Source organism: Lissotriton helveticus, chromosome 1_1, assembly GCF_964261635.1.
Source record: "Lissotriton helveticus chromosome 1_1, aLisHel1.1, whole genome shotgun sequence".
NCBI classification, from domain to species: domain Eukaryota; kingdom Metazoa; phylum Chordata; class Amphibia; order Caudata; family Salamandridae; genus Lissotriton; species Lissotriton helveticus.
In genome coordinates this window covers 1,899,025,859-1,899,041,605 of record NC_136057.1, presented here as the reverse complement: position 1 = coordinate 1,899,041,605, position 15,747 = coordinate 1,899,025,859, and the positions used below count along the sequence as shown (strand labels likewise).

At 41.9% G+C, this 15,747-nt stretch overlaps 1 protein-coding gene across 2 annotated transcripts in view; it reads right to left on the bottom strand.

The window, feature by feature from the left end:
• The window catches only part of IVNS1ABP (influenza virus NS1A binding protein), a 53,580-nt gene extending 39,598 nt beyond the window's left edge, over window positions 1-13,982 (bottom strand). Inside the window, exons 1-8 of one of the 2 annotated variants that reach the window (XM_078642753.1) lie at window positions 13,725-13,982; window positions 9,008-9,213; window positions 8,463-8,577; window positions 7,659-7,828; window positions 7,495-7,570; window positions 6,446-6,619; window positions 5,615-5,740; window positions 2,424-2,528 (exon numbers count right to left, since the gene is read on the bottom strand). In XM_078642753.1, the coding sequence (XP_078498879.1) occupies window positions 2,424-2,528; window positions 5,615-5,740; window positions 6,446-6,619; window positions 7,495-7,570; window positions 7,659-7,828; window positions 8,463-8,577; window positions 9,008-9,051 (810 nt within the window). In that variant the 5' untranslated portion in view covers window positions 9,052-9,213; window positions 13,725-13,982. Of the gene's footprint in view, window positions 1-2,423; window positions 2,529-5,614; window positions 5,741-6,445; window positions 6,620-7,494; window positions 7,571-7,658; window positions 7,829-8,462; window positions 8,578-9,007; window positions 12,016-12,285 lie in introns of both variants that reach the window. The other variant, XM_078642762.1, reaches the window with a different exon arrangement.
• Between the last annotated feature and the right edge of the window lie 1,765 nt (window positions 13,983-15,747).

Sequence of the window (15,747 nt, the reverse complement as noted above, 5' to 3'; positions counted from 1 at the left end):
CCATATCACCACTAGAAATGTATTTCTTAACCTCAATTTAAACCCAATTTCCAAAGCCACATTTATAGCACACCTAAATACAATTCTACAGCGAAACTTAACCAAACTCAAAAGCCATTATATAATAATGGTAGTCGAAAAGATTTCTGGCCCAGGCTTAAAAGTAAGTGGCCTAAAGAGTCTACAACCACCGTTGGTTAGCAAAATGCTTGTACTCTAGGTAGTGAAGCCAAGTCACTAAATGTGCAGATTGCTTCATTGTACAATATTCGTTGCACATTTTTAATCAAAGTACTTGCACTGGATGCATGGGTTTAGGAAACTAAGTCTTTTATAGCAATGCAGGTTTGGCTGCAATATGCCTGGTCAACCCCATCAGGTCTTTAGTACACTCATTCAATAGTTAAAACCACAGCCGGAAAGAGGTAATGACTGGCGAGTTAAGGAAGACTTCAGTATTTTAGATTTACTGGTACTCAGTACTTCGGCCAAGCGGTCAAACTTGAGGAAATAAGACAGTCAATCTTACCACAACAAATATACCACAACATACCACAGACTCATGAAACACCTGCAAATTCCCTTCCATCGAATTAGATTTAATATGGAGGAAGCTAAACTGTTAGGCAGTATTCCAGTTACAAGCTAAGAACGTTTAACACAGTCATCAATCTGCCAGCAGCTGGGCAAATGTCCAACGAGATACTCTACTTTTCATCCCGGACATCTAGAAGCAGCCAATATCAGACATGGAACTTAATAGGATCGAAACTAACCTCTAATTTTAGTCGCCAGACACATAAGATTTACATTGTAATGAAGAAACATTCAGAATCAGGTTCAGTCTGGAGAACTTTAACCAGCCAAGTAAAGACCACTGTTAGTGCGTTTGAGGATTAAGAACATCCAGATGAAGTGTGGGGGTAACAGCAAAAAACTTGTGCCAGGAGTTGTATCAGCGATACAATTACTTCCATTAAGAAAGTTCTTTGTGTGAGGAAATAAATCTTAGATTATAGGAGTAGACGAGCAGTTGTGATGTGGTTCAAGAGACAGGCTTGTACAACTTATCATCAACTGTCTCTAAAGTAGCTTTTACTGCAGCTTGCCATTAACTTATTTGGTTTACTTTTCTTGTCCGTAGCTTAAAGGGAACAAGACCATTTTGCTAGGTTTACAGTTATAGTTACATTTTTACCCCCCAAGTACTTTTCTGCCTAAAAAAGTGTAAGTATCATCTTGTATAAAAAGCAGACGTTCAATCAAAACATTCATGGATTGAACTTCACAATTAAGACCATAACTGAATGGTTTCCCCAAATACCTTAACACCCAGAAACAACTTGTTTGATTAGTCTCTAACCAGTGAGGATGCTGGAATATTTCAGAGAACGCTCAATACCCACTTTGCCTCATTATGGCTAAACTTCAGGGCCCCAGATGACCGGCTACAAGTGGCGCCACCCATGGCACCAACTTGGACACTGTTAAAGCAGCATGTGGCACTAATCAGATAGTAAGTGCTAATGAATTTGATGTCTTCAGGTACTTTAACTGGTATTTCTGCTCGAATATGTAGACCATAACAGGAGGATTTAAAAGAGTCAACACGGTCCTATATATCTGTAATTCCAGTCAGTGTTCAACGCAGAAGCATCATCTGTCCTGCCTATATTGCAAGCCCAGACAACATAACTTGTCTTCATAAGACTATACAATCAGAATTCAAACTGCTAGTCTGTCGTAACCAGCTATATAGAAAGCTTGACTATGACCCAAGTTAGCAAAGTGCCATTGTTGTGGGGTTACTAGAACCTCATTAAAAACCCCTTTCAGTCATTTACCACAAATAGTCGATTATAGTTAGTCAGAGAGCCATCGAAGCTGGCTTCAGAAAGTTTAGAACATTTGGACTACTGACCATAATTCATTAGTAGATTACTACTTGGAATGAGTTGCGACTTCCCCCACGCCCATCAGCTGAATCCTTCTCTATTTATTGTTTCTACGTTAAAGGAATCCTTACCACATTATTGGCTAAACTTGCGAACACCCAACCAGCCAGTTCCATTAGTGGTCAAAGCATTTAGGAGATAAGAAATTACTACATGTTGAGCGACTGAAGAGACAATCTCTGGTAAAATGTGCCCATTTTACAGTTGCCAGGTGAATAATTGAGAATAAATAAACAGGCTTGACAAAATCGTAGCCTGAGGTGACCACTTAAAGTGAGAACGTTACCTTCATGAAGGGATTTGTTTTAGAAACCTACAACTCAAATGGTATGTAAAAAAGAAACTAGGAAAAGTGACTGCCAATAAGCTATTGAAGCAAAAGTGTGCACATCTCTACACTTTAGGTGTGCTATAAAATGTTCTAGAAAACCGTTACCGATTGTTACCTCAAGGGTGTGCACTTTGTACCTGCACAAACTGAATGTGGTCATCACAGCCAAACACTTCGGCTTGTTCATCTAGCAGATTCCCATCAAGCAGCTTGTGATCAGCTGAGTAGTACAACGTTTGAACCTGCAAAACAGCAACAGAACACCCATGTGGCTACTGTAACCATGGCTACCAAACGAGATTACGCAACCCCCAAAAGGTAATCTCAGTGCAGCTTTCGTAGCTCCGAAGGAAATCTAGTTGAATCACAGGATTAAAATGGAAGCAGATGGCATGGTTTAACATCTTCAGATACTTGTATGCGGCTCTTCGGTTTGGCTAGATGTAGAATATTCTACAACTGTTTATGGATTTTCAGTGCAAGAAAAAAAATGCTGAAATTGAACAGTGCTATCAAGTATACATGTTCACAAGCAAAGTACGGTTGACACCAAACAGTATTGCACCCTTCATTCCCAACAGGTCTGCATTCACCATTGATCTGGCACCCATAGGTGAGATTTTTAAATCCAACATTGTGGCGTTTCAGCTGGTGCACTACATTAGATTATGAAAAAACTAGAGCGCATCTGAATTGTAAGGGAGTCTGTGCCAATTGTGTTAGAGGGAGTCAGTGTAAAAACATAAGACCTCAGAGATTGATCAGTCATGAATACTGCTGGAAATCAAAAATATTACAAGGTGGGAGATTTCAGGATACAAACTCATTTTACACAGTTATTGCATTTGCATTAATCCGAAGGAATGTGTCTGCACAGGGAGTTGGCTTTTTGTGCACATGAGATCTTCAAGTTCTGAAATTTTGCTTGACGCACTTAGACAGTCAACGTTTCCAATGCTGCTCTATGAAATAAGATTGGGAAAGGATTGCCACTACAACTAATCTACTTAGGTCATACTAAAACTAATACTTAACCAAGCAAGACAGCAGGGACGGAAACCCTAGAACCTAATTCGATGCTTCGAGGTTGTAAAGTCATCCAGGGAGCAGAAATCAACAGAGTCAAACTACTATAATTCTAGCTTTCAGTGTGGACATTATCAAGATCGGTATGTAGAGCAGTTGAAATGAAATTTAAGTGCAACTGGATGGAGCAAAAAATATATACATTTAATTGCCGCTTTGGTGGACTTAGACCTGAATCTTTTCACTTCACTGACCAGAATCTTACAAACAAGCCACACAGCAATCACAAACTACAGAAGTCGAATGACCATCAGCTTTAGCAAACTGAACCAACACCTATGACTTCAGCACTTCTGAGACAGAGCCAGAGGTCTATCATTTGAGCAGGGGCTGCCATTAACTGACCACTGAAGACAAACACCTCTTTGGGTGGTGCTGCAAAACAAACCATTTTCCTGAAAAGGTACAGCTTCAAGCTTGTAGAGGCAGCAACTTCAGTCTTCTTTATACTGCTGCAGTGAGATGAACCCCCCCCCCCCCCAAAAAGCAATAGGCGCTTTTAAAAATCAGTTAATTATGTTCTTTTTGTTGCTAATGTTGGAACACCATATCCACACCGTGGGAAGAAGCCACCTTGCTAAAAATGCATAGCGTGGCAAATTAAGTGGTTCATTGATAGCTTAGAGACTTTGAACGCTCAAGCACAGTAAAGGGCATTGCTGAAGTGCAATACTGTCGTTTAATGTGGCCAAGTTTTCACTGAAAAACTTTCGTGTAATCTCTAAAGGAGCACTTGCCAATAAGCTCTTATGAATGTGCTATTTAACAGACCAATGCTTATGAAGTGTACAAAAAGGGATGTTCAGTCTTGACCCTGCTTCAAAGGGATGTTCAGTCTTGACCCTGCTTCAAAGGGAACAACCTAGCCCGAACTGTGAGGCCAGACTTTACATAGTGGCCTAAGCGAGACAGGTATGTTCAGATGTGGGTCCTGCACAAGCTGTTCCACTGGAACCAAGTGATACCAGATGGATGAGCCCTAATGAGGGTGAGACGGTTTTGGATTGCTTTTGTACTAGTTCAGGGAAGGCTTATTGGAGCAGTGGCAACACTGATTTCCATAGGGCGGAGTTCAAACGGAGGTGACCTGGTGTGCAAAATAACTTGACTGGGATGCAGCCCTGAGTTTACCAGAGGCTGGAGATTAATTCAAGCATTTCATCCATCACTTCTTCATACTTCAGTGTACAATGGCAGCTACATTTACCTCAATTTGACTATTTTGATGGATTTGAACACTCAAGACTACAGCACCTGCATTTGGCCTGAAGTAATGTTTTTTCATGCAGTGACGAAACGGATCACCACAACTGGGACTTAATTTAACCAACGTTTCCTAAATTTCGTATTCAGGGCTTGGAAGTAGGGTTTCTTAGTAGAACAAAATCCATGATTTGACTTCTTGGCCTGCTACTAATCGCATGTCAGTGACTGTAGAATACATATGCTAGCCCACTGATACACTTCAAGGGAGTTCAGACAACCGGTTTACCAATCTAGATTCACAGGCAGCAATGTAACAATCGATGAAAAAGGACCTTGAAATTCTTAAAGCACATATTACCAATTCCGAAAAAACTCTGATGCAGAGACTTCCCCCTCAGGCTTGTGGTTGTACATATATGTAAACCCAAGCAGTGGCAAGAACAATCTAAGATTTCCCATTTTGGAGTACACAATTAAAATAATCATCTTTCTCTGCCCAGGGTGGATTTTCTTAGGAGAACTGGGGCAGGACTGCTGCTTCGTTACGTGTCAATACCCTTGAGATTTCTTGCTGCTTCTTCAGTCTTGGATATCCTAGTTTTGTTAATAAACCTATGGGGAGATAAATCAATGGGGAGGAACAACAGTTAGAAGCCATTACCTACTTAAGTTATCAAGTATAAACCTGTTGAGAGAGAAAAAAAATCAACTTCTTGGTTACATTTGTGCACCACTGTCTCATCCGAAACTAAATTTACAGATAATTTGAAATTTACACATCACATGGGAAAGTGTAAAAGAAAGTAAACGGCCAGACTGAAAGGTGCATTCGGCTCACCTGGAAACCCCCCAGTTGTTCAGCTTAGGGGTACCTATAGTAAAATGTAAGTTCTTTAGGGTCATGAATAAAAGAAAATGGAGAAAAATAAAAAACAGAAAAAAGGGCAACCTTTACATGAACCATCCTTTTACGCATTCTGACAAGTCCATTAAAAAAAATGTCATGCCTGCCCACTCCCTCTCCATCAAAACAAACCTCTTGCATTAGATCTTCCAGGTGGTCTCCATTCTCCCAAATGCTGCGCTGCACCCAGTTGATTACCTTTGTGTACAATTTTCCATTACTAGGAAGACAGACATTATCTTCAAGCATTACCTCCAGCTGTGTATAAAAACATAAACCTAAGCGTTAGTGCATCTCTGAAAGTTAACACTTGATGCATTTTGTTAAGCCTTGATTATTAAGATATCTATGTGCCAGTGTCAGTCATGTGGCGTCAGAGTTTTGTGTTCAAGAAACTGGGATGGGGTGGTGGTTCCGGTCTAAAGAATTCCTCAAAATATGGGCAGGTACACACCTTATTTGGGTGCTCAAATAACCTGCCTCTTGCTTTGCAGCGATTGTTCATATACATTTCAAGGAACTATGATAGTATGCACATTAGTAACTGCCCTCTTTTGGATTTGAGGGAGTAGCCTGGATCTACAGGTACAGGAATTTGCTCTGCTTAATATTTCCAGACAAGCCTGTCAACTTCATAGAATAAGCCATTAAACAGTTTTCGATTTAGGAAATTGAGATATCAAATTATTCTTGGACAGTTGGGGGAAGGCCAATGAAAACATTCAACTTCTCTGCAGACCGTATAATGGTTGATCTATGAACTTAAATACAAGACTACATTCAAGCCTTTGCCTAGATAGTATTGCATGGATTTGTGCTAACTAAAAAGGTTAGCTGCAAACAGCCCCATCTCTTGTAAAGGGAGGGCTACAGAACTAACGGTGACAATATGGAATGTAAAAACTTTATCCTAAGCTTGATTTTTTTTCTTAAGTACAAATTTGTCAACAAAAAAAATAGTACCTTTAACCGTGGTAGTTTGAGAAAGTCCTCTTGCTCTGAAATCTCCAGTAGATGTTCCTGGATGTAACTATCAATCTTATTTAACAGGCGCCAATCTCCCATACAACTGACAAAGTTCCGATAACAAATGCAACTCTGAGCATCCATCTTGGATAGTAAATAATCGCCACAAACCTTGTAAGAAATTTGGAAGCGTTAATTACATTTACTTTTCCGCAAATTGTACATAGTTAAGTACAGCAATCTTAAAGGCAAGAGGATTTTTTACCCGTACAAGCGATACTGACCCACCCACCCTCAAAAAATAGCCCAAGAACAGGTTGTTCGCAGGAAAAACAAGCATTTGAAATGCAACTGGTCTTGCATTTATGAGGGTTTGCGCTATTGGCACTGTAAATGACCATGCCTTTTTATGTATGTGTTGTTTTCAAAACAGATACATAAAAAACAGTAATTTACAATGTCAATAGCTTAAACTCTCGCAAACGCGAGACTTGTTGCATTGCAAATGTGTGCTTCAAGTATAAAAAAGTGTTAGGAGCGAGCGTGTCCTGCCTGCAACCACAGGCACTTTCAGGCAGGACAACTATTTGAGAAAACAGTGCTCAGAGGCTGTAGTTAATGCCTACCGAGCAACACCACACGTAACAGGGGGCATCGCCATGGGAGGTTAAAAAATTAGACCAGGTGGTACTAAGGGGAGACTACTAAGCTTTCTGACCAATTAATAGCCACAATTTACAGAGCACAAAGACAAGCCAATTGAAAATGTGGGTCGCGGGCAGATCTTCAAGTCCCTACCTCATTACAGCATGCCTCACAGAGCAGCGCATGAGCTGCCCAGGTACGACCTGAAAATGCATGTTTCTGTAGCCTCCTGGGCAACAAAAATGTATAGAACATTACATTTCGGGGGGGGGGGGGGGGGGGGGGGGGCACTTTGCTACAACTGTAACCCATCCCCTACCTTGTAGCAATAAGGCTACATAAAACTTAATCTAGTCATTCTTTTAGCTGACATTTTGGGATTGTTTTTAGAAGTTACATACCTGCTTTACTCGGTCCATTTTTAACTTCTTAGCTGCAGAATACACGTCTCTTACAAGATCTTTGTCTGCTTTTAGCCTACAGAGAGAATATAAGAAAATAAGTCCGAGAAAAACCATGTACGGCTCACTAATGTGGGGTGAGAGCAATATAAATATGTACTTACTGTGCAGTGTAAGCATAATTTAGTAGGACTTCCACTGCTTCTGGGTTAAGGTCTTCAAATTTAACATGAGAAACACCATGGGAATCATTGTCACTGTTGAAGATTTCAAACAAAAAGGGACTGCAGCAAGCAAGAACTGCTCTATGTGCCGGCATTTCATGGCCACATACCTTTAAAATGAAATATAAATTCAAATGAATGCAAGCAACAGGAACACGCAGAGATATTCTAGTCACAATGATCAAAATGGCCCATTCAGATTTCAGGAACCCATAGGAGATGGGGAAAACCCACATGTACACTCCACTCCCACATAGGCTAGGAACTCGAATACAAAACACTTTAGACTCCTTTCTAGCAGTATTTTTGCATCCATCAGCTACGAAAGACCCACATTCAGCTCCCAGGGGAGGGAAATTGTTTGGAAAAGGCAGGCCTTCTAAACACTCATGGACGAGTTCTGCAAAAGAGAACTCAAGTAGGCTATAATAAACGTGAATTTTCAAACATGAATACCGTAACCACTCTCCCAAATTCAAGTAATTAAGAATTAATCCAAGCTGTCAAACACTTGGGAGGATCTTCCTATGGGTTTTCCTCTTTAGAGTCTAATATTGTGCACAGCAGTTTAATGTGCTACCTTTTCCTAAAGGACAGTAAGCACTTGCTGGAAGTTAGCTTACCGATTGTTAAGCTAGGAGGGTACAAATAGCCAACAGATCCTAAATATAATCATGAAAAGTATTTTATAGTACAAATCTGGTAAGGAAAAAACTGCAGCAATGTGCTACAATTAATTGTTACCTGTAGTTTAACATCACAGAACTGTCCACTCTTTCGCAATGCGTTCAATTTGGCAACGGAAGATTCAATGAAGTTCTCATCCTCAAACATCAAATACCCGTTTGGAATCATTTTGCTGCAGAATGAAATAAAGAACACAAATGTTTACATACGGTCAAGCAAGCCAGTTAAACCTGTGTGCCATACATGCTGAGGCCGCAAGTGAGAAATCATGTCCGACAATCACAGAATTAGCAGTCAAGCTTTTAGGGTAAAATAATAAGGATGTACTAGGTGTGGGCCATTAAACAATTTTTCTTCTTTTTTTCGTGCACCACTTTGTTGTTCAACACAAGCGTTTTCTATGTTGCCCAACACGGAGCTCCATTCAAAATATATGATCAAGTTTAGATGCAATTCTTAAAAAAACAGTATCCCTCTCACAGAAGGAAAAAAAACTTTCTGCATTCTAAAATTGTAAAATGTGAAACTGTACGCAGTGTCAGTCACAACACAAACAGAAGCAAGCTATCTTTACATGTAAACTCAATTTTAAACATACATACTCAAAATCAGAGGAGGAAGTGTCTGAAGCACAGTTGATAGACATGGAGTACAACCAATTCAATTCTTCAAGAAGACTGAAATGCAGGCAGAACCGTCCGTTTCCAAATGCAATGGTGAACCCAAACTACCAGGCTTTCGAATGATGTAATCACGTCCTTAATAGCTATAGACACGAGCTTCTTTTGTGATAATCATGAATCATAATCTGAAACAGAATTTAGCAAAAAGAAAGCTGTGGTTAGGTTTACAGGGAAATTAGTGTGATCTTAACTTACATACCGTGAAATAAGCTCTAATGAAGCAGAGTTCGATTCATACTGATCTTTAATAATGAGAATCCATGTGAACTATTCAGACACCAACATTAAACTACCTGTGAACTAGCACTTCAGGTCCACGTTTGATACGTAAACCTACAAGCCTCAGCCAGGTGTGGATTCTGGTTGAGACACGGAACAGATCCCTCCTCCCCTGCAGTAGACAACCTTGAGAGATATACGCAAACATGCTAACCAACACTATTCGTATCTCCAAAAAAATGAATTGATATGGCATACAAAGGGCCGGGGTAAGCACTTGACGAGACAGTGATTTATGAAATGATAATCTTTAAGAGACTGACAAATTGGTTCTCTGATAATACTACTTTCAAAACTGTTCAACGTAGAAAAGCTTGAGCCCAGAGCTCTATAAATTAGAAATATTTATAAGTTGAAGGTTTTGGGTCGATATGATGATACTTCATTAGCGATTTTGGTTATGAAATTGCTTCCCTTATAAAGATCGCAACGCACCCATAACAAGACTCCCTGCAGGTAAAAAAAGGCTTCTTACCGTTAACTAGGTATAGCGAGCTAGGGACAAATTCACGTTGTGTACATATTAATGCCATCTGGTGGTTGCCTGTGTAATGGAACTCTAGGCCGATATTTTGCCGTTTAATCTAGCTCGTATTTAAATATTCTACAAAGAAAACCGGCCTGTATCTTCGGACTGTTGCCGTGGGGAGAGAGGAATAGACAAATTATATATGCATGTGCTTTATATGATTTCATTATTGTGGCTGAAAGGGTGCGAGTTAAGTAATAAGCGCGGCCTGTGTAAAGGGCAGTGGAAGGTACTCCTCGATTTGCAGCGCTCATGCTTCGAGTGAAATGTCGCAGCTAGTCTTGTGCTCAGGGCTTTAAGTGGACCGGGTCCTGTCGGTGCTCAGCACCGGCCGTTCTAAAAAGGAGGTGCAGGGACGAGTCCCCATCGGGCTCTTTATTTTTGCCCTCGCCGTGAAAAAAAAATGATTAACTCTGCAGCAATACCATCCTTCACTGCCTTTGATGTAACTTCAAAGTGACTCGATAGTTATTTTAGTCTCATGTCACCCCAGAAGCATATTCAATGCAACAACCATTTGCAAAGCCAATACTCCTGGCTTGTTGTAGATGCAAAGTTACTTGCTGCATTATTATATCGGGGTGCAATGACAAACCGCAACATACCAGTCATGTGACACTATGCTCAGCACAGGTGTTTAAGCCAACCCCTTACATCGATCACTCCCCTTGGAGGGGAACGAACACCCTTAGATTTTTCATCCCACGTGAAGCGCCGCTTGTACTGGTCGATCAATGCAAGGCCCTTCGTATAAAGCAGTATATATGTCCTGTCCCTCTCAATCTCGTTTTTAAAGCCACCGGCAAATATGTAAAATAACTCAAATAGGTACAGTATGGTAAAAGTAAGTGCCAGGCGCCTACGCTTAGAGAAACCGGTTTAAGATCCTAATCCAAAAATCCATCCACTCGTCAAGGTGACCCAATACCAATTGTCAAGGTATGACTGGCACCACTGATTCAAGCTCACATGAGTTGCCATTATCATGTCCCATACGGCAACTCTTCCCCCCCCCCCCCCACCAGGGTTTGTCAGAGTAAACCTTTGCTTCGTTTAGTGATACTAAGTGTCAACTATTGGGACGCATCCAATTTCATCATGTGTACATTTCCCCAGCTAGTAAGGCTATCAAATACCCAGCCCCTCGATGCCAATTACAAAAAAAAAGACAAAAGGTCTGTCTAATACAGTGATAAGCAGGGCCGTATTACGATTAGTATTTGTTCCCTGGCAATTGGCATTTCAGGAGAGCACCTAGGGCGGTTTCCAAGACCTAAATAATGTTGTCTAGCGTAGTGCCCCCCACCACCCTTTCTCCCCGAAACGATGCAAACGAAAAGCACTTTCCTATCCATAGCACGGAAATACGTACTGAAAAAACAGCGGTTCGGCTTTGACCGGCCGTTTAGTTAAAAGACAAATTGAATAAAATCGCGAGCCTATTCAACATCATACGCAGCCATTGCCATGGTTGGGGAAGACGTAAAGGCAGGGTCTCCCATTCAAACTGAATGGCGAGCAAATGCATCAGCCATCTTGTGTAAATACGACTGTCACTAGGGGCACAGCTTGCGCCATCCCTGCATCCTCGAACCCTGTGCACGGACAGCTGCCATCTTGTCCATTTCCTTCACAGGCGCACATTATGCAGCGCCGAAAAAACGCTGCATGGCGACTGAACGTTAAGCGTGAAAAGCACATGGTTCTTTTAGTAGCATCATTTTCACCGCTCAAAGCATGGACCGGTTTAGACCAGATTGTGGAATGGAGCCTGTAACAAGGAAGCTGCAGGACCAGACACCAAAACCAGAGTATGTGAGTCTGACAGACCGTGCACTATTACCACCCGCTACGCATCACACATCGAGGTATGGTTGGGTGAAAACATGTGCATTGTCTAAACAGCATTCGATTGAACATACACTGAGCAAAATGAGTAGCCATCAGGTGCTACAGACAATAGACACTAAAAGCTAACGAAGCCCCCCCTCCATCCAATGTGCGTGGCACCCGAACAGCGCCGATTCGACGTGCAGATCAGACCATGCCTTCTAAGCAGTGTCAAGCTACCAGTAACCACATCAATGGTAACACGTTACTGTATTGCGTCTACGATTATCTACCTCTATAGGCTCCCTGAATAGCATGCGTCAACAAGCGAGCGATAGATAAATACGAACCTTTGTCCTACTCTATCCTTCTGCTATCATTCCAAATCCAAATAACTGACTAACCTATCCACCTCTTAAAATGTACTTGCATGTTTCACTATACTAATTCAACACTAATCCTCTGTGGGTCCCGGAGTAGCGTGCTACCCGCCGAAAAAGCGCTTCGACGCCTCGTCAGGGGTAGTAAGCGCTATATAAATGCAATTACAATACAATACAATCTCTTACATTAACGGTGCAATCATCACCCGTCGATGGGTGTGTCACAGACATCTTACGGGGTGGTCTCGGCGGCCTCCAGCTGCGCTCCTCTGAACTGGCTCGCCCACCATCAGTGCGAATGGGGCATTGATGAAGAAAAGGTGATAAATGCCCTCAATGCGAAAGCATGCAATTCACACCCAACAATGTACTCTCGCCTAGGCTATCTATATACATCAGCCGTCAAAATAAGACAATGCAAACAGCTGCCCTAACCCACCACAAGAGGATTCCTGCGACAACAAAATGGCATCGTTGTCAGGGAGAACAGCGCCCAAACGGCAAAGTACAGTTTTGCCAGCAGTCCTTGTTAATCTTGCAAGCAAGCCGCCATCACACGAATTTAGACATTAGTTTATCTGTCTTTCGCCTGAAACCAACACACCTTCAATAGAAGTCAGTGGGAGAAATATATTCTCCCGATTATCATTATATATTTGTGTGTAACTCCCTCCTTGCGCTTGTAAACTATTGCCATGTATGGCCGCGGGTGATAATGGGAGGCGCAACACTAGCTCCAAAATCAAGGGGTCAAAATCGCTTGTCAACCCTTTAAGTGGTCCCCATTTAGTCCATAACCATGAATATTAATATATAAGAAACGCAGGTGGTCCCTTCACGTTCTGCAGCCCCCGTCGCCATTTTGCATTTCGCCTCTGTCTCAAAGACTTAGTGCAATGGACAGGAAGTAAAATGCCAATGGCCTTTGAAGGGCAAGCGCGCCTTCCAAAGCGGATACACACAAAACGCCTAAAAGGTTGGGGACGCTAATGAAGATTTTTTTTTTGTTTAATAATAGCTTGGTCTACCTCACCAACATGTAGCTGGAGGCACCGTACCTGTTTAGTGGTGCGGATTCCTATAGGCCCCCCCCCCCCCAAATAAAAAAGCACCCCGATTTCCCGCGCTCTCGTCCGCTCTTTCCGCATACTTGTACTGAACTATGGTCCGGTACAGCTTGCAGACATCTGACGCTCAGTGCCTGCACGAAGTATGAGCTATTAGAGGCGATCCTTGGCCTCCACCACATTTAATACAATTGAAATTAGGTAAAATTAATTAGAATACGGAGGGGGGACGCTTTACATTTTTTTTCAAACCACCAAGCATCTCCTACGATATCCTAAAATAACAAAGGGGAGGGGGGAGAGAATTCTCAATACATTATTTCAAAACCAGGATGTTAGAGGGCGAACATATTGCCTCATATCCTGGAAAGTACCAGCCGGCTAAAGGCAGTTTGCAAGCCTTGCATTCAAGGAGAATCGGAAACACGAAGACGTGCACATTAGCAGAACGACTACTAGGAAAAGCACGTATACCAGCATTAGAACATAGATATCCAAGGCCGTACATCCCTCTGGTCTTTACTGTCTGCTACCTGACCCCCACTTACCTGGTTTCTCTCAGCACACACGATGAAGCTCATATTGACCTCCTCCTGGGGGTGGGGGCTACAGCCGAAGGCTCTGGGTGGCTCCTACAGGTACTGTGGGGTGCTAAAGGTGGAGGCACGAGTCGCGCGCGCTCCTAACAGTCACTTCTTGCGAGACGTGGAACTGCTCTGCAAACACGTCCAATACCACAGCACGCGCACAATCACGGCTTAGCACCCCAGCCGGCCGGTTTAAAGGCCTGACGTCACAAGCCTCCCTCCCTTTAGGTCTCCTCCCGCACAAGCCAATCAGTGGCTCACAAGCCAGTCTCTTCGTGGAGACTTCTAGAGAATTGCGTTGGAGCAGTCCGCTGGCGGTGCGACCTAGTCTGCCATTTTGAAACTCTAACTCTTGTAGACAGCAGGTAGTGGGAGGGCACCACTTAAGCCACTAAATGGAAACAAATTATGCTAACTATATTATTGCACCATAGGCAACAGGCAGATACCTTATACGGGAATGTGTTTGTTTACAGGTATTTACTTTTAATATGCAAAATGTATTGCATTGACATAGAAGTTGTGTTGTCCCAAGTAAACATTTGTTGTCTTTTTTTTAGTAACCCTTTATTTCGGCATACCTACAGTGAACTCTGAAACTGCCCTTCTTCAATATGGCGTCTGCGCTGTCACTGTTGACTCCACCCACCTATCTGCAGTCGGGCGTGTCAGACTAGCCTACGAAACTGGGTCATTTGGGCGGTAAAAAGGACTGTACCTTCACGTGACATCCTGACCAACAGGATTTGACTAGCGGGAGCAGCCCGACGAGCCTGAGGCTGCCGCACGTATTTTAAAATGGCGGGAAATGTTTATTTCTAGAAAGCTGTCACGCTTCAACGTGTGAATTACAGAACCAAGCGCAGAACCACGACTTAAAAAGGGTCAGGGACAGTTTTTGTGTTTTTTATTTCCGGCTAGAGCGGCCGTCGAAGCTGGGTTCCAGTCTCGGCAAAGAGGCTCAACATCCTGTGATTCCGGGCAAATCACTTAATCTTAATGACCCCGTGCTCACCACCAAAAACAAGCTTTTGCAATGCAACAGGTCTAGCATTTACGCAAGTTTCAGCTATTGGCATTGTAAATGACAATGCCTTTTATTTATCTTTTGGTTTTTGAAACATAAAAAAAACGCATTGTTATTTACAATGCCATAGCTTAAACTCGCGCAAATGCTTTGCAAATATAATCTTCCTTTTCATATCTTTCTGACTTTCTCGTCTTTCTCCGTGTTAAACTTGCGTCTCCTGTTTTTCTTTCTACTAGTTGTCTTCAGTCTTTCCTCTGCCCATCTTGCAGTCTTTTCACTGCTGCTCCTCTTTTTTTTGTTCTTTTACCTTTCTTATATTCTGTTTTCCTTTTCTGGATAGCCTTGTTTCTCACGCCTCCTTTTCTTTTAAGTGCTTCCCATTCCATGATCTGTCCACATGTCTATCCCCTGGAGTTCTCCCAAACTCCCTAAGCAAACGTTCTTTGTCTTGTGATTCCTCTCCTGCATCACCCTTCCTTTAAAATATGTCTTTCTAGCTCCCTCTTTCTCTCCTCGTTCTTCACCCCTCCATTCGCTCTCTATATCCATCACTGTTTTATGTCCGCGCGTGGCACACTTTCCTCTCCAGGAGGAGCTGTGATTTAGCAGAATATAAACGAGGAATCATTCATTTCATTTCATTTCATTTCAATCTTTATTCGGTTTAAAAAACCTTATAATATACAATATATTCAATCATAATACATATCACAATTTAAATAATAAAAAAAAGGTTGCGGGTGGCTAAAAATATAAACACACTTCCCTTGCATATATACATAGAATTCAGTTCATTTCCCAGTTTTTTCCACTTAGGGGTGACTTGATCTTAGTTAGCCCCTCTATGTACAAGAACACTGAATAAATATACAAAATAATAAAACAATAAATTAAACATCTGTTTTTGTTAAAAAAGTACACCAGAACAGTAGAGCAGGCAGCACTTTAGCAATT